This window comes from Dacryopinax primogenitus, assembly GCF_000292625.1.
Source record: "Dacryopinax primogenitus strain DJM-731 SS1 chromosome Unknown DACRYscaffold_30, whole genome shotgun sequence".
In the NCBI taxonomy this organism is placed as follows: domain Eukaryota; kingdom Fungi; phylum Basidiomycota; class Dacrymycetes; order Dacrymycetales; family Dacrymycetaceae; genus Dacryopinax; species Dacryopinax primogenitus.
This window is the reverse complement of record NW_024467227.1, coordinates 1,494-19,568: the sequence shown is the minus strand read 5'-3', so window position 1 is coordinate 19,568 and position 18,075 is coordinate 1,494. Positions and strand designations below refer to the sequence as shown.

At 51.7% G+C, this 18,075-nt stretch overlaps 11 protein-coding genes across 11 annotated transcripts; 8 read left to right on the top strand and 3 right to left on the bottom strand.

Moving 5' to 3' along the window:
* Nucleotides 1–312: 312 nt before the first annotated feature.
* Nucleotides 313–919, top strand: DACRYDRAFT_112658 (uncharacterized protein; the record flags this gene model as incomplete). Its single annotated transcript, XM_040769462.1, has 3 exons — nucleotides 313–570; nucleotides 624–662; nucleotides 710–919. 3 exons carry the CDS (start codon nucleotides 313–315, stop codon nucleotides 917–919), a joined length of 507 nt encoding a protein of 168 aa, XP_040623447.1.
* Nucleotides 920–1,145: 226 nt separating this feature from the next.
* Nucleotides 1,146–2,126, top strand: DACRYDRAFT_112657 (uncharacterized protein; the record flags this gene model as incomplete). The annotated part of the gene is made up of 7 exons (XM_040769461.1): nucleotides 1,146–1,157; nucleotides 1,209–1,301; nucleotides 1,355–1,480; nucleotides 1,535–1,603; nucleotides 1,656–1,766; nucleotides 1,817–1,882; nucleotides 1,905–2,126. The coding sequence occupies 7 exons, from the start codon at nucleotides 1,146–1,148 to the stop codon at nucleotides 2,124–2,126; spliced, it is 699 nt and encodes a 232-aa protein (XP_040623446.1).
* A 93-nt stretch (nucleotides 2,127–2,219) lies between these two features.
* Nucleotides 2,220–3,497, bottom strand: DACRYDRAFT_25633 (Thioesterase/thiol ester dehydrase-isomerase). The gene is made up of 5 exons (XM_040774247.1): nucleotides 3,296–3,497; nucleotides 2,797–3,242; nucleotides 2,665–2,745; nucleotides 2,515–2,615; nucleotides 2,220–2,467 (listed from the first exon to the last, which is right to left on the bottom strand). The coding sequence occupies exons 1-5, from the start codon at nucleotides 3,477–3,479 to the stop codon at nucleotides 2,281–2,283; spliced, it is 999 nt and encodes a 332-aa protein (XP_040623445.1). The 5' UTR covers nucleotides 3,480–3,497; the 3' UTR covers nucleotides 2,220–2,280.
* A 162-nt stretch (nucleotides 3,498–3,659) lies between these two features.
* Nucleotides 3,660–4,257, top strand: DACRYDRAFT_85763 (uncharacterized protein). The gene is made up of 2 exons (XM_040776744.1): nucleotides 3,660–3,922; nucleotides 3,975–4,257. Exons 1-2 carry the CDS (start codon nucleotides 3,674–3,676, stop codon nucleotides 3,984–3,986), a joined length of 261 nt encoding a protein of 86 aa, XP_040623444.1. The 5' UTR covers nucleotides 3,660–3,673; the 3' UTR covers nucleotides 3,987–4,257.
* A 122-nt stretch (nucleotides 4,258–4,379) lies between these two features.
* Nucleotides 4,380–5,687, top strand: DACRYDRAFT_120038 (uncharacterized protein; the record flags this gene model as incomplete). The annotated part of the gene is made up of 5 exons (XM_040770922.1): nucleotides 4,380–4,503; nucleotides 4,615–4,838; nucleotides 4,932–5,162; nucleotides 5,201–5,542; nucleotides 5,595–5,687. 5 exons carry the CDS (start codon nucleotides 4,380–4,382, stop codon nucleotides 5,685–5,687), a joined length of 1,014 nt encoding a protein of 337 aa, XP_040623443.1.
* A 292-nt stretch (nucleotides 5,688–5,979) lies between these two features.
* DACRYDRAFT_112653 (cytochrome P450) lies at nucleotides 5,980–8,654 on the top strand (the record flags this gene model as incomplete). The annotated part of the gene is made up of 11 exons (XM_040769460.1): nucleotides 5,980–6,087; nucleotides 6,153–6,251; nucleotides 6,302–6,430; nucleotides 6,484–6,652; nucleotides 6,706–6,786; nucleotides 6,838–6,934; nucleotides 6,986–7,094; nucleotides 7,150–7,438; nucleotides 7,492–7,735; nucleotides 7,784–7,931; nucleotides 8,535–8,654. 11 exons carry the CDS (start codon nucleotides 5,980–5,982, stop codon nucleotides 8,652–8,654), a joined length of 1,593 nt encoding a protein of 530 aa, XP_040623442.1.
* Nucleotides 8,655–8,759: 105 nt separating this feature from the next.
* Nucleotides 8,760–9,135, top strand: DACRYDRAFT_112652 (cytochrome P450; the record flags this gene model as incomplete). Its single annotated transcript, XM_040769459.1, has 2 exons — nucleotides 8,760–9,049; nucleotides 9,096–9,135. The coding sequence occupies 2 exons, from the start codon at nucleotides 8,760–8,762 to the stop codon at nucleotides 9,133–9,135; spliced, it is 330 nt and encodes a 109-aa protein (XP_040623441.1).
* A 920-nt stretch (nucleotides 9,136–10,055) lies between these two features.
* On the bottom strand, nucleotides 10,056–10,517 carry DACRYDRAFT_25631 (uncharacterized protein). The gene has a single exon (XM_040774246.1). It carries the CDS (start codon nucleotides 10,286–10,288, stop codon nucleotides 10,064–10,066), a length of 225 nt encoding a protein of 74 aa, XP_040623440.1. The 5' UTR covers nucleotides 10,289–10,517; the 3' UTR covers nucleotides 10,056–10,063.
* A 335-nt stretch (nucleotides 10,518–10,852) lies between these two features.
* On the top strand, nucleotides 10,853–12,771 carry DACRYDRAFT_112651 (cytochrome P450; the record flags this gene model as incomplete). The annotated part of the gene is made up of 8 exons (XM_040769458.1): nucleotides 10,853–10,924; nucleotides 10,998–11,096; nucleotides 11,346–11,511; nucleotides 11,561–11,644; nucleotides 11,693–11,789; nucleotides 11,843–11,972; nucleotides 12,019–12,551; nucleotides 12,600–12,771. The coding sequence occupies 8 exons, from the start codon at nucleotides 10,853–10,855 to the stop codon at nucleotides 12,769–12,771; spliced, it is 1,353 nt and encodes a 450-aa protein (XP_040623439.1).
* A 350-nt stretch (nucleotides 12,772–13,121) lies between these two features.
* DACRYDRAFT_25628 (cytochrome P450) lies at nucleotides 13,122–15,086 on the top strand. Its single transcript, XM_040774245.1, has 8 exons — nucleotides 13,122–13,167; nucleotides 13,215–13,313; nucleotides 13,368–13,493; nucleotides 13,556–13,721; nucleotides 13,776–13,956; nucleotides 14,011–14,140; nucleotides 14,190–14,722; nucleotides 14,778–15,086. The coding sequence occupies exons 2-8, from the start codon at nucleotides 13,290–13,292 to the stop codon at nucleotides 14,947–14,949; spliced, it is 1,332 nt and encodes a 443-aa protein (XP_040623438.1). The 5' UTR covers nucleotides 13,122–13,167; nucleotides 13,215–13,289; the 3' UTR covers nucleotides 14,950–15,086.
* Nucleotides 15,087–15,282: 196 nt separating this feature from the next.
* Nucleotides 15,283–17,220, bottom strand: DACRYDRAFT_25626 (cytochrome P450). The gene is made up of 5 exons (XM_040774244.1): nucleotides 16,947–17,220; nucleotides 16,772–16,897; nucleotides 16,478–16,640; nucleotides 16,107–16,417; nucleotides 15,283–16,019 (listed from the first exon to the last, which is right to left on the bottom strand). Exons 1-5 carry the CDS (start codon nucleotides 17,127–17,129, stop codon nucleotides 15,312–15,314), a joined length of 1,491 nt encoding a protein of 496 aa, XP_040623437.1. The 5' UTR covers nucleotides 17,130–17,220; the 3' UTR covers nucleotides 15,283–15,311.
* Between the last annotated feature and the right edge of the window lie 855 nt (nucleotides 17,221–18,075).

The following is an 18,075-nucleotide window of genomic DNA, read 5'->3' as shown; positions in this document are numbered from 1 at the left end:
GCGGATCGCCGCCAAACACCTTGAAGAGCAGGCTGCCGCCAGCGATTTAGAAGCAGAGAAACTGGACGCGCCAATCAAGCCTAACCCCAAGCAATACGTGGGGTGTACGTCTCTCCGTGCAGCATATATGCGCTGACTTTAGGAAGACTCTTGCCTCCCACAGCCGACCGGGTCGGTTTGCATTAGCTCTACATGCTGCTTCTCATCCTGAAGACGACAAAGTGGCTTCTGGCATGGCACTTGCTTGTATCTATGGTACCGGATGGTTGACTGGCATCTGGAACAGGATCCCATTCTCCCATTGATCCTGTCATGCTTCCTCCTTCTCCTGATTCTGATCACCCTGCCGTCGATACGTCTGATGAGTATGAGTATTCTGAGGGCAGCGATGGCACTGTGAATGAGCTTAAAGGATGGGAAGAGCTAGACTCAACCCCAAAGCTACTGGGGTCAACAAGTTCGCAGTCTGAGCCCAATGAACGTTCACAAGCCGACCTCAAGCAACGCTGGGAAGGAGGTATTAGGGTCGAGACATTCATTGGAGGGGAAGGAGAATTGCGGACTGTATATGTATGTATTCAGGAGCATAGGAGTTTGTATGTACACTGATACACTCTTTTCAGGGATGTCGTTCAGTCGAAGAGGCCGAGAAGTCAATCAAGGTGGCAGAGCTGCTGTCACCCTTGACTCTCTCTCTGATCTGCTCCAGGATTGGCCGAAGCCGGATAAGAAACGCATATACAATGCCCGTGTCTTTGTCGTTGAGCACGATGAGAAGACGAACCAGTTCTCGGAGAGCATGGTCGGCATTGTCTTTCCCTCAAGGTTTGGGCGCACGCCAAGTGGATCAAAGCTATATGTGTATCCGCCTGAAGATCGTGCTGCAGAAGAGGTTGCGTGGCGAGAATTGCTAGAATGACTCATTATGGAAAGAAAATGCCCAAAGGTGGAAAGAATACCTTGAGACGCCCGTTCACTGGTGTCGGTATAGCAAACCATAACCTGTACCGACTGAGGAAAATAAAGTTAATCATACGTCACACATTGCGTCATCTGCTGGTCAAAATTCGTATAAGTATCAAGCGGGAAAACATCCTCATACAGGTCTTTTTCCCTTCTTCCCACCGCCTACATCACTAGCAGCCATGCCCTCCACGGTCAGCTTACCATTACTTCACTTCTCATACAATTCCTGACGAACTTTGTAGAAGCGCCTTCTCTCTGACTCCGAACCGCATACCGAGCATGCGCCCTCCCAGGCGAAAAAGCCTCGCGTGTCGAGCGAAGTGGCGGAGCACATTGTAACCTAAATCCCCGTACACGGCATATATGCGCCTTTCGTGACATGTTGCAGGTCGATCAAGCGAAGCAGGGACACGCGAAGCGCACTAGCACTAAGGACCGCAATGCTTTAGCGGAAATTACCAATGAGGGCGCGACTGTCAAAGGCACGCCAGCTGAATCTGAGCCACCACGACCTGTTTGACATACGGCATACACAGATGCTCAAGTCGTGGAAGCTCCGCCTATCAAGAACGCCGTTGCCGTGCCTGAACAGGCAGCAAAAGGACCTAATGACAAGTCTGAGCCTGCACCTCAGAAGGTCCGTATTCAGTATCGTATCGGGAAAGAGCTTTATGGGAGCTGTGGAGCAGGAGACTCGCCAAGAGAGCTTTGAGCAAAGGCACCTCCGGATGGCCTGGGAAACGAACGGGGTGGTTCTAGACTGCACTATGGGCATGGATGGACCACTCCGTTCGTTGCGGGTACGTTGATCGGTATTCGTGCAAGAGCGCAAGTGACATGTCGACAATAGGGTATTCGTTCTGTCGAAGCAGCCCAGCAGGTCGTCAAGGCGGGTCTCCACTCTGCCCAGTCTTCGGTAGCTTTCTGATGCCATCCAGGAGTGGCCTCGCTTGGACAAAGCTCAGATTCTGAATTGCCTTGTCCTCACCATCCATCAGGATCCCGTTACTTCGCTCTTTAGGGAAGAGTTTGTGGGCTGGGTCGTCCCCCGCAAGGGCGCCCGTGGCACGAGAGGTGCCACATTGGACGTGACACCTCTGGATAAAAGAGCTATGATGGGAGCGCGCTGGAAAGCTTACGTCGAGCGCGATCGATTGTAACCACGACCCAGTCGATCGAGCTTCAACAGGTTGATGCACTTTGTAACACTTAGCCACGCGATGACCCGGAAGAACCGAATGAATATTACTGCCTCAGTATCGTATGTGCATCCACGTCTATGCAAGCAAGGTCATTCTCAAGGTGGATTGTCTATCAATCCCGTTTCGGCGGTTCCCCATGTATGACCTGCTCGCCGGCCATGGGCATCGGTTCTCCGGTACCCGCTCTATGATGAGGCTTCTCCTCCATTCCAACCGAAGGTTTGGTGTGCACGCCTAGAAGATGTTTCACATCTCCGTTGGCTAGTACTTGAGCGTACTTGGGTTCGATGTAGAGTGCACTGTCGACCAGTCAACAAAGGGCATGGACGTCAGATATGGAACGTACCTCGACTCAGCGAGCAGCTTCCCATCAAGGTCGTATATGCACCCAGAAACAGTCGCCTTCCTCCCTTTCACCGTGTCCAGTTTGGTCTCGATGAGGATGAACTGACTAGGCGTGAGCTCATGCAAGAACAAAAGGCGGAGATGGGATCACCTGGTCGGCCATCACTGGTGCGCGGTAGTTGACCGTCAACGTGGCCGTCACACCCAGATGTGATGGGAGGTTAAGGAAAGCCTGTTGAGCAAGAATAAGTCATCTTCACAGCAAAGAAGACATAATACGCACCTGTCTCGCCAGCGCCTCATCTAACAACGTCGCCGTCAAACCTCCATGTACGATCCCATCATGTCCACACACACCCCTCCCCACATGGATGAACACCTTTGCCTCCGACTCATCCCTCTTCGCAAACACGAGCGGGGGGATCGCCAGCCTTCCCGCACCTCGCAGAGCTCCCGCGGTGAGGGAGTTGACTGCTCTCTCCCGCGGATAGGTAGCGTACGGCCGTGCTTCGTAGTACTCCGCATCCGGACCGTCAGTCTTCTTGCTCAGCTCGAGGACTTGGGGAAGGGACATGAGCTGCTTCTCGAGTCTCTGGACTTGGGCGAGCGCTTCGGGAGAATCTGGAGGTGGGGGAGCGGCTGCGGGTCGAGGGGATATGAGCCTGATCACCGAAGGAGGGAAGGCACTTCCTAGACCATAGGCGCCTAAGCAAATAAATGCACCGGCAGCTTAGAGCAATGAGATTTCAAGTTATGAAAGGGGATCTGAAATATACGCTCACCAAATGTCCAGAACCCCGCACGCGCGCGGCGGCGAGTCGTCCTGTCAGCCTCAAGCCGCCTCTCAACCTCAGCTTGGAACTGTTTGCCCGCTCCGCCAACATTGGCCATCAACCTCGTCTGTCTATTGAGGCATGTTCTCACCGGCGAGGAGAGGTAGCGCACGCCTCCTCGAATGGGGAACATGGTGGTCGTTGGGGAAAGGATGGTGCAAGCGTCGGTGTCCCGTGTCAGGGATTGCGGCCAAGACCGGTTATCACCAATATTTTAGCTGAGGTAAGCAACTCTTTTCCCGCCGGAGCCGATTCGTCCCGTCCAACGCGTTCACACTCTCATCGAAATCGAAGTCGGCATCCCCAACACCAGCGACAGTGCCAACGATGTTCCGCACATTACTCTCAACAACGCGACACTTTGGCTCTCTCCGATCCTTCCTCCGCCCCTCCCCGCTCTTCCGCCTCCAACCCCCGATCTTCCTGCATGATCATGCGCACGAGCAACCGCAGATGCTCCTCGCACGCGGTATGAAAGTCCGGTCGGCGATGAAGCTGTTTTGCGAAGGATGTAGGATGGTCAAGAGGAAGGGGAGGATATATGTCATTTGTAGCAAGGACCCGAAGCACAAGCAGGTGAGTTTCGTCTAGGAGGCATCGGTTTGGACGAAGCTGAATTTGTGTGCAGCGTCAAGGTTGAAGCTATCAACAAACTATCTTGGATAACCGAAAGAGGGCGTCCATATGTTCATGTGATGGAAATGAGATGTGTCCCTGTTAACATTATCTGAAGATGACACGTCTGGATGGGGAGGGCACTTCGTTGAGGCGGAACTTGGGGAAAAGAGGCATGGTACCGAGAGAATCATGCCACAATTGTATAATTAATTCAGTTGATGTTCACATTATGCATCGGAGTATGCTCTCTGCTCAAAGGAAAGCGAATCTCAGTAATGCATCGAGGTCTTGGCAGCATTTTCTTACATCTTTTGTCACGGGGTGATCAATTTGTGCTTTGATAATGAACGGGACCTTTTCTTCCATTTTGAACGCAACCCTCAGTCCACTCACTCTTGGTTGTCTTCCAACTATCATGTCTACACGCCCCTCTGACAGAGAGCGAGATAATGACCGAAGCTGGTACAGAGATGGTAAACGATACGACGACAAGGATGTCACACGCCTGAAACGAGAGGACGGACATGACACGGACCGAGGTGAGCAGCAAAACAACCCAATCGTGCGATTGTGTGCCTGACTCTTGTGCTGGCTTCTACTCCACTTCGCCATGAACTGATATTCGATGGATACTAAACGTTCATGCTAAGCAGTGACTGGCTCTCAAAGCCGCCGTGCGGATGACGAAGCCCGGAGTACACAGTACGAGAAGGCGTCACGGTCAAACGACGATAATCAGTCTAGTCGTGACGGGAATTCTCGGTATCGCCGCTCTCAAAGAGACGACGAGCGCTTCACGAGCGTTTCTTTATCGAGGGGAGATAAAACAGAGAAATGGGGGCACGATCAGTACGAGCGCGACATGTACCAAGAGGTGCGTCTACAACTTCATAGCTTTGGCCGTTGCTCACGGGGGAAGTATATGCGCTACATTCACGTCCGCTAAACACGAATTTCGGATTTGCAGTCGCGTCGTTCTCTTGCGGCGGTCTCTCATGGCCGTTCAAGCCTAACTATCGAGACGAAGGAAGAGTCAAATTGGTCAGTTAGGCGATCTACGACACCGGGATATAAAGACTCGAAGCGCACGCGCGCTGACACACCAGAGTATGATTATCGCGATCGGAAAGACAAGGTGCTCGATCGCCCGCATACGGTCAGCATCCCTAAGCCGTCAATAGTTCATTCTTCTGATGTTGTAAGGTCTGAACGACTGGGCTGTTCAACCATTCACAGCGGACGCGTGCTATCAGTCCCTCACCACCACCTACGCGCTCCTCCGGGGTGCGCTCGCATGACGACTATGATCGCACGAAACGACGTTCCCGCTCACCACGTCGTCGTGACGACTCTCCTGAGGCACGGTCGCGCAGACGTCGTGATGATAGCGACTCGGAGGACTCTGACAGCTCGGACCCAGAGTACGAGAGACGTCCCAAGTCTTCCGGTGGAAACAAGGATAGCAAGAGAGATAGGGAGCGCCGGAAGGAGAGAGAAAGAGAGAAGAGGAAGGAGAAGAAGAAGGCGAGAAAAGAATCGGACAAGGATGAGAGACGCAGCGTCCTGACGGGCAAGAAGGTGCAGAGTCATCATTGATTTGAATGTGATCCTTGACTCACACTTCTCGTAGATCAAGCTCAAGGTGCACAAGGATGCTGAGGATGTCGAGCGCGACAAGAGACGAGAGAATCTGTTGCAGTTCCTTAATTCGGCGTATGACTGACGTGGTAACTCGGCGGCAGGTTGTATCCAATGTGATGAGTCGCCTATGTCCATATGACTTGCTAATCTATACGGGTAACGTAAACCGGTACCACATCTGTTAATCTTTTTTCTTCGATTGACGGGGTGCCCATGCATTGACATCTGGAGTCATACAACGACAGTGACTGGGTGCCGAGCGACCGCGTCGACCCTGGCGCCACATGGGCTGTTCGTCTTGGCGGTAAACATCGAACTCCTATATAACCAACCAGCTTAGTGGTGCATTTCTTCACTACAGCTATACCCTTCTAATGGCAACCGGATTGTCTAATCTGTTCTATGACTCTGGTGTATATGGCGCCGCTTTGGGTGCGTTCGTCTTATGGCGCGTTCTTGTGAACCCTCGGAGAGTCAAACCGGTTGGTACCTATGCTGCAAAACCTGCAGCCACCTGTTCTAAAAGGCGAACTGTTCATCGGATTAGGATGTTCCCGTCGTTGGCAGTCGAGTTCTCTTTGGCTGGGTGACTGCTGTTAAATCGATACTCGGCAGCAAGCAATTACTGGAGGAAGGTTATCGGAAGGTCAGGCCCTCACCCAGTGGCTTGGTGTTGCCCTAACGCGAATACCTCAGTATAAGGACCGCACCTTTGAGTTTCCTGGATTCTTTGCTCCGACGTACGTTGTCTCCAGCCCGGAACTGATAACGGAAGTCCGTCGAGCTTCGGACAAAGACCTCTCTTTCTGGACGGAGCTTGTGGAGGTACGATTACACTTCTTGTGCGCGCAACATTGGTAAAATTCTTCATATGATAGGCACATGGGATGCGCTATACATTCACTGAAAACATGGCAGACGACTCTTGGCATTTCGCACTCCTACACAGGACGCTGTCATCATCCCACGTAGACGCCCTATTTCCGGACGTTATCGATGAGATGAGATACGCGTTCGACAAGGTATTCGCAGTGCCGGAAAGCGGAGGTAAGTTGCCTCGCATTCCAGAGGTTTCTCTGTATGAGGAACGGATTCTTCAGGAAAGAGCATCAAGTTTTACGATTCGATTCTGGAGCTTGTGGTCCGTATCAACAACAGGATGCTCGTTGGGCTTCCATTATGTGAGAGGGTTTGACCTAGGTATGGATGATAACGGCGTTGATTCTGTCCAGGTCGAAGTGACGACTACACGAAGTACAGCTGCACCTTCTTGAAAAGAACTGCAACATCAGCATTCTATCTCTCCATGCTGCCTGAGCGGCTGAGAGCGTACGTACCTGCTTCTATCAGATCATGGGCATGGATTGATTCCTTGGACAGTCCTGTGGTTTGGCTGTTTGGAATGAGGAAGCCAATCAACGAAGGAGGAAGATACCTTGCTCCTGTCATCGATGAGCGCCGGAAAGCGGGACAGGAGGAAGAAAACCCTGTCTGTCTGCCTCCTTCTTTCAGGACAATGAGTCTAACATCAGAATGCACGATAGAACGATTTCCTACAAGCCATGATCGACAACGCTCCACCAAATTGTCAAGATGCACAAGAGCTCGCTGTACGATTGGTGTCCACGAACCTCGCGAGTACGCACACCACCGCGTTGCCATTTACCAGGGTATTCTATGATCTGCTCGCACATCCGGAATGCCTTGAACCCCTCCGAGAAGAAGCCAAGTCCGCTATCGTGGACTACGGATGGACAAGTGAAGGCATAAGAGCAATGGTCAAATTGGACAGCTTCTTCAAGGAGTCGATGAGGTACCGGGGCATCCAACTAAGTGAGCAAATGTTTTCCTCTCTCGTTTGATCGTGTGATTTACGTGTACTACAGCGAGCTTGAACCGTCATGTTATGCGGCCCACGCTTTTGTCGGATGGCATTCTCCTCCCTGCTGGTGCCAGTCTCGTCGCGGATGCATGGGGAGTCCACCACGACCCGGAGCTGTATCCGGAGCCTGACACCCTGGATCCCTGGCGATTCTCGAGGAAGATTGAGCAAGGTGACAGTGTCGTCCACAACGCTTTCTGGACATCTAGCACCGACTATCTTGTGTGGGGTCACGGGGCACACGCTTGGTCAGTGGCTCCAACATGGAAGACGTTCATTCCTGACATATGAAACAGCGCAGGGAGATTCTTTGCGACCTCGGTTCTCAAAGCAGTCATGGCCTACATTCTATTGACATACGACTTCAAATTGCCCGATGGAGAAAAAGAGCCTAAGCTGGACACGTGCATTTCGGTAGCGGCGTTGCCGCCCATGAAGGGCAAAGTAGAGTTCTGCCGGCGTCAGGCATAGTGCCTATAGAAATTCTCCACGCCTCTCCACTCCTTATAATGTACTACCAGGTAATACCCCCCTGTATTCTTACACAGCTCATGAGCACTCCTCACGAATGATTCGCACCTGATCGCCCTAGCATTCCTGTCCCTTTGGCGGCCTGAGACTGCGACTAGCTTCGGATCCGAAGTGCGTTTGTCAAGCGCTCGAGCCAATGTACCGCGGATTAAACCTATTCCCCCACCTGGTGGCTTGGTTATCGTGTGAAGCTATCTAGCTAAGAAATACGAAATAAACCGCCATGGTCAGAACTGGTGAAGAATGGAAGGAGGTCAATGCATTCGACGCAATTGTCCGGACTAATGCATCTTGTTCTTATCTGCATACCTGCTTACAATAAGCATCCAGACTGTGTCAAAATATCTAACGCCTGCACCGGCGGTTATCAAAGGGTTTGGGAAGTTTGTGTTGCCGGTAATTCTGGAAAGGAAGTGAATGGAACAAGAGCTCGGGCCCGCATGGAAACAGAAGAAGCCAGTAAGCTCCTACTTCCGTCCCTGACCACAATCCTGTCCAGGCTGACTTTGCATGTAGTTCGACTTCCTTCAGTGGATGATGGACGCTGCTGAAGGGGATCAGGCCAAGCCACACGACCTGAACCTGCGGATACTGGGGGTGAACTTCGCCGCTACGCACACTTCTACCATGACATGACATTCACACATGCGTTCTACTAATCCTCAACACGTGCCCGTCCTGCGTGAAGAGGTTGAAGCTGCTGTCGCAGAGTTCGAATGAACGAAAGATGCCGTGAACGCGATGCTGCGGATAGACAGCTTTATCAAGGAGTCAGCAAGAGTTTCTGGGATTGGTAGCGTCACTATGGGGAGGAAGATCATGCGTCCTGTTACATTATCGGACGGGACTCGGGCACCTAAGGGGGGGCCACATAGCAATCAACTTATGGGGGTACACCTTTATGAGAACCCGGAAAAGTTTGACCCATGGAGATTCTCAAGGGGAGTCGAGGCTGGAGAATCTGCTGTAAAGCACGCCTTCACCACGGCAAGTTCCGATTTCTTATTCTGGGGCGGCGGGAGCCATATGTGGTACGTGTCAATGCACAGCACTAAATCCATACTGATAGATGCACAGTGCTGGAAGATACTTTGCATCCCAAGAACTCAAGGCATGATGGCTATCCAATGAGGGTGTTCCTCCACCTGACATCTGGTTTGGAGCAAATTGCATCCCAAACCGCACAGCAACAGTCTTGTTCTGCAAGAGGCAGACTTGAGATATTGGGTCCCGGGACATGGGTGATGACCAAATACTTTGTAAGGCTTTCTTATAGGATACTTAGCGGCATGGATGTTTGGGTATGACATATATTCTTTGCCGGCCCTATTCATCCGTGTGCCAATATCTGTGCATTGTACGATGCATCCCTTGAATGATAATGCTGCGTGGTCAGGTTACGAAGGATTCGAATGCAGCAGTATCTTTCCGCCCCACACGGCATTCTGGATATGGTTACATCTCGAGGTTGACCCGAGAAAAGATATAGAAGCATTAGCGAGTGTGAAAAAAGGCCTATTTTCCGGCTTACTGACCTGGCGACGATCACACATTCGGGAATAAGGATAGTAGAATTGCGGGAAGTGTGACGCCCCTAAGAAAATTTCCATCATTTTGCTCACATGCAGCCATCGGTGAATTTTTCCGAGTCAATTGATACGGTGCTTAATAATCAGAAGTTTGCTCCCCCATACTTCGGATAGTGCTTGAACTGCCTATAGTACCAAGCGCCTAAACATAATTACGGGCGGTTGCCCGAGGTTGTAGACCACCGGAACCGACGAAGCGCAGAAGAAGCAAGAGAAGGACAGAAGATTCGCCCTGAATTCCGCCAGGACGGTTTGAACTCGTCATTCTTGAGAAGGCAAGCGGTCGACAAGCTCCAGTCATTGATATTCTTGCAAGTCAGGTGGTTGCTCTGCAACTTTCACCATGTCGGTCCGATACCGTCTCTTTCATGCGCAGCAGCTCTGGCCCGTCGGCCTACGTCCGAAGACCCTTTATGTCTTGCGACGACCCCGTTCCGTCAAACTGGTTCATCTCTCTCACAGGACATCCTTTTTATCTTTCGTCTCACTCGCGACGGAGGCTTCAAGCATTACTGTTTGAGGTGACTCTGCATCGGTACTCTCATGTTTCTCCTTCTCCTTCTCTTCTCTAGGCGTTTCTGGCCGCGCCGTTGCTCCATCCTGGGACCTTCCGCTGATGCTGCCACTCCGAGTGACGCTCAAATTGTCAGCACGACCTATTGCCCTCGCGTAGGCTGCCATGATTGAGGATCATGGTTCCAGACAACGATGAATATTCTACAAATAGCTTTCAATGACTTCTCCGCTGCCGCTGAGCGATACTCTTCTGCTGCAGTGAACCGAGTGCTCCATGCCCAGCTGCTTGCTACACTACATTGCGAGAAGGAGCGAAATGGCATATACTATATTCGGAAACAATAGCGATGCGTCCGCAATTGATTGCCTTCTAGTCTTCCTTCTGTCATCGACTGCGTGACAGTCACTGGAGCTCGCTCAAAAGACTCGGCTCCTGTCCTTGCCACTGCTAGAACCTGTTCAGGCCTTATCTTCTTTCTACGGCCGCTGCATACCAACAGATTTAGACGGAAAACCCCGAGGAATTTCTGAACGTACAAAAACGTTCTATCCGTTTGAAGTGCAGCATGAGTCGCTGTTGAAGACAGAAGAAATGTTCATGGGAATACTAAGTCTCGTTCTTATACGAGGGCCACCTGCGGCTACCTTATCGCTCTGCGTGTGCCCCCACCTCTCTCCCCTGCCAAATTCTCTATTCGATTGAGCGATAGCTGCCGCATAGCTCTAGCAATGTTCGACCCTCCCAACGTCGACCTCATCACGGTCGGCGCGGTGCTAGTTATCATTGCCCTCCTCCTACAAGTCAGAGGCGCATCCAGTCGCTCGGCAAGTGACTCCCTGATCGTGTCCCGCAGTCAGGACCTAACGTGAACAGAGCGCGCCTGTTCTCGGAAGCAGTGCTCTGTTTGGATACCTGGGAGCGTTCCAGACTCAGGCGTCAACGACCAAATTCCTGAAGAACGGCTATGAAAAAGTATGTGCCTCCCATCCGTCGCTTTATTCAGCCAAAATAACAAGCTACAAGTATAAGAATCGGGCCTTCCAGATCCCGGCCTTGCGCACCTGGATGATTTATGTTGCTGGGGAACAGATCCAAGATCTGTGGAAAGGAAGAGACGACACGTTTTCTTTGAAGGAGGAAGTCAACGAGTCACGTCTTTCTCATTTGCTATAACGGGTATATTGTCACTCGCCAGAACGCGACTCATTGCGAGTTCCACAGTTACTTGAATTACCCTACACGCTTGGTCCGAGCGTCGCGAACGATCATTGGCATTCGTCTGTCATTCGTAGACAGATGACACAGAATCTCTCTGCCAAGTTTCCCGAGCTGTATGACGAGATACGACATGCATTTATGGAAGGACTCTCGTTGCCCGACAGCGGCGGTGCGCAACTCATTTCCTGAAACGCACAAGGGTGCTCAGATATGCATAGAATGGAAGACCGTGAAGGCCTCAGAAGTCTTCACACGTGTTATCTGTCGCGTGAGCAATCGATTGTTTGTAGGCCTCCCCCTTTGTGCGCTTTTCGGCGGCCGATGCGAACTGTTGACTAACATATTGAAAGGCCGTGATGAGAAGTTCACTGAAATCAGTCGCGACTTCACCTTGAATGCAAGCACTGCGGCGTTCGTCATTTCTCTCGTTCCAAGCTTCGTTAAGCCGTAAGTTGGACTGTTCAATGTGACGATACAGATCTTATCCCACTCTTCCCAAGGTTGGTCATGAAATATCTGACTCGTATCCCGGCAACTATTGCCGAATTCGAGAAGCGTTTCATTCCGATCATCGAAGAGCGCCTGCATCAGGAGGAAACACTTCGGGAGTTGTGGCATGACAAGAAGCCAGTGAGTCCAATAAATCTGCCGTTTCCGAGCTAATGGACGGGACTAGTTCGACTTTCTGCAATGGCTCCTGGATGCTGCGAAAGGAGAGAAGAGAGAGCCCAAAGATCTGACCCTCCGCATGATCAATGCTAACTTTACGGCCATCCACACGTCGTCTATGAGCTTCACTCAAGCTTTCTATTGGCTAGCAACACATCCGGAGTACGCGCCAATCCTTCGAGAAGAAGTTGAAGTAACCGTTGCAGAATTCGGATGGACGAAAGATGCCATTAACGCTATGATCAAGGTTGATAGTTTTCTGAAAGAATCAATGCGTATCACCGGCATTGCGGCGTACAGCATGGGCCGAAAGGTCATGCGTGCGACCACCCTGAGCGATGGCACGAAGATACCGAAAGGTGCCCATATCGCTGTCAACCTATGGGGCGTTCATCGCGACCCGACTATCTACGAACGGCCCGATGACTTCGACCCATGGCGTTTCAGCAAGAAAATTGCAGCGGGCGAGAATGCCACGAGGCATGCTCTTACAACCCCCAGTCCCGAATTCCTCTTTTGGGGAGGTGGGGCTCACCCTTGGTAGCTTCGATAGATGAGCGTTGAAACACGAGGCTGATTACGTGGTAGTACTGGGCGTCACTTTGCATCGATGGAGATGAAAGCCATGCTCGCTCACATCGTCACCAATTATGACGTCAAGCTACCGCAAGAGGGTCTCAGGCCGAAAGATATCTGGTTCGGCGCGAGCTGCGTACCTAACCAGTCCGCGACGGTGCTGTTCCGTCTGAGGCAGGAGTAGAGAAGAGAGGAGTTCCCTCGCGTTATGATAACTGGAAGGATGTATGTGTCTCTGGCCTTGATATTTTGGGTGTGATATAGCGTGTCTAACAATACAGAACCTTTCTGCGAATACCCTGAGCTTGTTGCCAGCTGGCAGCTCTTCCGGAAGAATCGTTCACGTGTCTTCTGCCGGCCACCCCCTGACGTGGAAGTGATCATTGCTGCGCTACGGCGCCCGGACCAAATAAGCGGGCCGACCTGCAGAGATCGAAAAGATATAAGGGCATCAACAACAGGCCCATCATGCTGCTCCGTCGACCCTTTCATGATGGGAATTGACGTTGGAATTGCGCTTGCGAGCACTTGTTTCTTGGCGATCCTACTTCAGTTCTGGCTGGCGCCAGCAAGCAAAGCTGTAGGATCTTTGGTGCTACCAAAGAGCGAACTAACGGCTTGCTGTAGCAAGTACCAATTTTGGCCAGCGATGCGCTGTTCGGTTACAGAACCGCATTTCGGACCCTTACATCATATCGAAAAATGATGATTGAGGGTCATACCAAGGCAGGTTCCAATTCCCAACTACGAGCACGTCCCTAATCTAAACGGACGATACAGTTCAAAGGAAAGCCGTTCCAGTTGCCTACATTCAGAAGTTGGATGGTCTTTGTGTCTCGTGAGCTATTCGATGATATCCGGAAGGCACGCGACGAGGGTCTATCTTTCAAGGAACAAGTGAACGAGGTAAGTGAAATCTCCACCATGCAAATGGTGGAATGGCTGAGTGCTGAATGAATTTCCAATAGGCGATCGCGGTGGAGTACACAATTGGCAAGGCGCTTGCAGACGATCCCTGGCACGTGTCTGTCATTCGCAAACAAATGACCCAGAACCTGGGCGCCAAGTTCCCAGAGATCTACGAAGAAATTTCGCAAGCGTTCGCAGATGAGCTGAAGTTTCCCAACAGTGGTGGTGAGATTGCTTCACAATGCGTCGGAGTCCACAGATGCTGAGCTCTGGATGCAGACTGGATGCCGGTGAATGCGTATGAACTCATCCTCCGAGTGGTTTGTCGTACAAGCAATCGGCTCTTCGTCGGATTACCTTTGTGTCGTAACGAGGAATTCACTAAGATGAGCTGTGATTACACCACTACAGTTATTCGCGCTGGGTTCTTCATTGCAATGTTCCCTGGATTCCTGAAACCGTAAGTTGCTCTACCATCGGGCGCATGAATGGTGAAGGGGCTGACTCCGCATAGGCTCGTCGCCCGGTGGCTTTCAGCAGCACCTGCTGCAACAAAAGGCTTTGAACGGTTCCTGCTTCCTGTGATTGAAGAGCGAATTCGGAAGGAAGAGGAACTAGGGGAATCGTGGAATGATCAGAAGCCCGTATGTTGAGCTTTGAGTCCTAAGTTTAGTTTGCTTACGATGTTCCCAGTTTGACTTTTTGCAATGGATGATTGATGCCGCCGATGGAAAGCGCCGAGAACCTAAAGAGCTGAACAAGCGTATGCTGGCAATGAACTTCACCGCTACTCACACATCGTCAATGTCCTTCACCCACGCCTTCTACTGGTTGGCTGCTTATCCACAATATGTTCCCGAACTGCGTCAAGAGATTGAGTTTGCCATAAAGGAACACGGCTGGACACGTGACGCAATCGACAACATGTTCAAGGCGGACAGCTTCATTAAGGAAGCAATGCGTCTGACTGGCTTGGGCGTCATGTCCATGGCACGGAAAAGCATGAGACCGTTCACTCTTTCCGATGGGACCGTCATCCCTACTGGGTCTAGGATAGCTGTCAATGCATGGAGCATACATCATGATCCAGATACATACGAGAAGCCCGAAGAATTCGATCCTTTCCGATTTTCGAGAAGAATCGAGCAAGGTGAGAGCATCATCAAGAACGCATTCACGACTTCCAGTTCGAGTTTCGTCTTCTGGGGAGCAGGAACGCATGTGTGGTACGTTCTCGTGCTCCGTTTATCTCCTAATCCATCGATGCTGAAGACGAAGCAGCGCCGGTCGTTATTTTGCGTCCCAGGAGCTCAAAGCTATGCTTGCCTACGTCGTGATGAACTTTGATGTGAAGATGCCGAACGACGGAGAGCGGCCTGCGGATGTCTGGTTTGGGGCGGCATGTATTCCTGATCCAAAAGCGACGGTTCTGTTCCGCAAACGTGCAGGCTGACATTGAGGGATGGAAGGTCAACTTCGAGGATTTTTGTTTTGCCAAATGCTTTGATCCGTTCAGTTCTTGCCGGCATGTTTGCCAGTTCCTTCTGGCCTATGATATGGTTGCTTGCGTGTTCGTCAGGTCCGCCGATCAGATATAGTTCGTACTGAGAGGCACAGAGATAGTGAAATCCGAGGGAGGAAGTATAGTGTATGTAGGTTGCTTCCGACGAAATGAATCCAGACGTTACATCTTCACGTGCACCATACTTGTCTCCTTCGACCTTCAGCAGCAAAAACATCACGCATTACGTGCGCACAAAAATGTGAATACAAATCTGTTCCCTATACTAAAGGAATTTCAAGCCCGGGATTTGTCTATTCTCTCAATCTGAACATAACCCTCTGCTTCATATCCGGTATGCAGCTATAGGCCATCCACCTGTCCTTCGGCCGCACCCCATCGGCCAAACCTTCAAATTTCACCTCATACAGGGATACGATCACCGCGAGCATGGTCTTCATCTCTTGGCTGGCGAAGTGCCTGCCTGCACAGACATGGGACCCTCCGCCCCAGAAGAGGAACTCGCCGCTTGCTGTAGCGAGGCTGTTTCCAGCCTCGGATTCTCCAGCCTCGATACGCCGAGAATAGCGTAATGGATCGAACTCGAGCGGCTTGGGGAAAATGGTAGGGTCGTGATGTATTCCCCAAAGGTTCATGACCACGCTTGCGCCCTTGGGTACAAAGGTCCCGTCGGAGAGGGTGAGGTCCTTCATCGCCTTTCGGCCCATGGCGGTCGCTCCAATACCTGTGACACGCAAGGACTCCTTGATAAAGCTGTCAATCTTGTGCATCTCCCCGAGAGCGGTCTTGGTCCAACCGTGTTTCGCCACAGCTTCGTCGACGTCTTCACGGAGAATGGATGCACATTCTGGACGTGCGGCGAGCCAATACACCACGTGTGTGAAGGAGAGCGAGGTTGTGTGCGTGGCGGCGAAGTTGACACCAAGCAGACGATTGGTGATATCCTCCGGGGTGGAGTCGTGCTCTTTCGATGCGTCCATAACCCATTGTAATAGGTCGGACTGTGTGATCGACGGATAAGGGCGGAAGAGGTAACCGCGAGACAGCGGTCAGCCACAGGGCAGTTGCATCAAAGGTCATTGACCCACCGGTTTGTCCTTCTCCCACAGTTCTCCCATCTCTTGTTCCTTCCTCCATCTGTCCTTTATCATCGGCACCAGAAACTTCTCGAACCCTTTCCTCGCACGGGGCGCAGCAGTGATCCATCTCCCTACAAGCGGCTTGAGGAAGGTTGGGAAGAGGTTGATGAGGAAGCCGGAGAACATCACGGTGCCTGAGAAGTCGCGCGAGATTTGGGTGTAAACCGGGTCTCGGCAGAGGGGGAGCCCGACGAATAGCCTGTTGGAGGCACGGCAGACGATGTGGATGATGAGATCGTGCGCGTACACGGGTTTCCATTCTTGTAGAAAAGTCAGTGACAGTAGTTCAGCGAGAAGCGGAGTGGAGCGGGGACACGCACCCTTTCCACTCAGCTTTAGTTCATCCTGGAAAGCAGACGTGATCTCGTCGTAGATTTCTGGGAATTTGGCGCCGAGTGCTTGGGTCATTTGCTTGCGCACGACGCTGTTGTGCCATGGGTCGAGGGCGACAGCGCGGTCGATGGTGTACTCGAGGGCGACGGTCTACGATGCCTCAATTGAATGACGTTTCGTGAGAGTTGGCACGAGCGTGGGAATCGGTGATCGTACAGAGAGAAAGCAGCGCGGAGTATTGTGAGCTAGCCACGGGATAGGAAATGCACAAGAGAACCTACGTCTTTCACTTGCTCGGGCATGGACAGCGAATCATCCCGGGCCTTGCGGACGTCATCATACAGCTCTCTTCCAACAAATACGATCCATCCCTTTATGCCAGGGACTTGGAATGCATGTTTATTGAACTTTGTTCCAAATCAGACGATTATCAGGTACTTGGCAGTGTTGGCGCACCTTTGCATATCCTTCTACGAGCATCGGCCTATACTGGGTGAACATCTTGAGCGCCGTCGGGTACCCGAAGAACCAGTCTGACGTGAGAACAGGCGCGCTAGACTTCCGAGACCGCGATTGGACAGCAGAGATGAGGGAAACAATGAGGACGAAAGCGAGTATGACGTCCCATTGTAGGGCCATCTTGTTGAGTTACAGGAAAATGTTTGTCGTCGACTCGCGAGGCGGGAGAGAGAGTGGAAAGCACGGAGGGGATAAACCTCTTATAATCCCAAGGCCGTCATGAGAGACGCTGTGCATCCGAGTCGCTGACGGCGATGCCCCGGCGCCCGACACCCTTGATGCATGCATGAGCTGGGATATGCTTCGCGAACTCCACACGTTGCCCTTCCAAATATTTCCGAGTCGAGACCAACCCCGCGACCAACCCCGCGATGCCACAAACCATGGCCGGCATGGCAAGAGGGCTGTGTGCTCGTGGGAGATGGGATATCGTAAGCCCGACAGTGCCAGCTATCTAATGTTTGTGAGCTGGGGTGGTCAGCGGTGTTCAGATCGCCTGCTGTGTCGAAAGATTCTCAGGACTACTAGCTTGTGGTGGATGAACCAAAACCCAGGTAGGTGAACAACTTCATGCAGATGGAAGATCAACATTCAGAGCCATAAACGGTACGTATTCATCAGTACATACGAGTTTTGGGGCAGGGTCCTCTGGACTCTGGACTCTGGACGGGGTACGTGGCAGTGTTTTTTGCTTACTGTACATATCTTACTCAGCTGACATAATATTATTCCATTGTACTCCTACATTATGTACATTGTCACTGGTTATCTACTATACCTGATGAATGGCACCAGTCATGCTTGTTGTTGTCCAACCAGCTGAGCTTGCTGCCAATCCACTGCCCCTTGCTGACTCCTCCCTCCCTCGACTCCCCTCCCCTCCTCTCCTCATACCAACTCCCCCACCCACCATGTTACTCCTCAACCTCATTTGCCAGCTTTCAGCAGCACATGAGTCCTTGCCACAACTCACCATCCAGCAAGCCCTCTTCTTCATCACCCTCTGCCAGCACCTCCAAACATGCATTGCCTGGCAAGAAATCCCTGGCATCAAACACCTCAACAC

Coding starts and splice junctions, on each gene's coding strand:
- DACRYDRAFT_25633 (XM_040774247.1), bottom strand. CDS start 3,479: ATGTTCCCCATTCGAGGAGGCGTGCGCTACCTCTCCTCGCCGGTGAGA. Junction 2,746..2,796: donor ATGAGGCGCTGGCGAGACAG/GTGCGTATTATG, acceptor CTTGCTCAACAG/GCTTTCCTTAACCTCCCATC. Junction 2,468..2,514: donor AAGCTGCTCGCTGAGTCGAG/GTACGTTCCATA, acceptor ACTGGTCGACAG/TGCACTCTACATCGAACCCA.
- DACRYDRAFT_85763 (XM_040776744.1), top strand. CDS start 3,674: ATGTTCCGCACATTACTCTCAACAACGCGACACTTTGGCTCTCTCCGA.
- DACRYDRAFT_25628 (XM_040774245.1), top strand. CDS start 13,290: ATGATGATTGAGGGTCATACCAAG. Junction 13,722..13,775: donor GAAGTTTCCCAACAGTGGTG/GTGAGATTGCTT, acceptor CTCTGGATGCAG/ACTGGATGCCGGTGAATGCG. Junction 14,723..14,777: donor GGAGCAGGAACGCATGTGTG/GTACGTTCTCGT, acceptor AAGACGAAGCAG/CGCCGGTCGTTATTTTGCGT.
- DACRYDRAFT_25631 (XM_040774246.1), bottom strand. CDS start 10,288: ATGGCAGCCTACGCGAGGGCAATAGGTCGTGCTGACAATTTGAGCGTC.
- DACRYDRAFT_25626 (XM_040774244.1), bottom strand. CDS start 17,129: ATGGCCCTACAATGGGACGTCATACTCGCTTTCGTCCTCATTGTTTCC. Junction 16,641..16,771: donor TGCCCGAGCAAGTGAAAGAC/GTAGGTTCTCTT, acceptor GAGGCATCGTAG/ACCGTCGCCCTCGAGTACAC. Junction 16,418..16,477: donor ACTAAAGCTGAGTGGAAAGG/GTGCGTGTCCCC, acceptor CTTTTCTACAAG/AATGGAAACCCGTGTACGCG.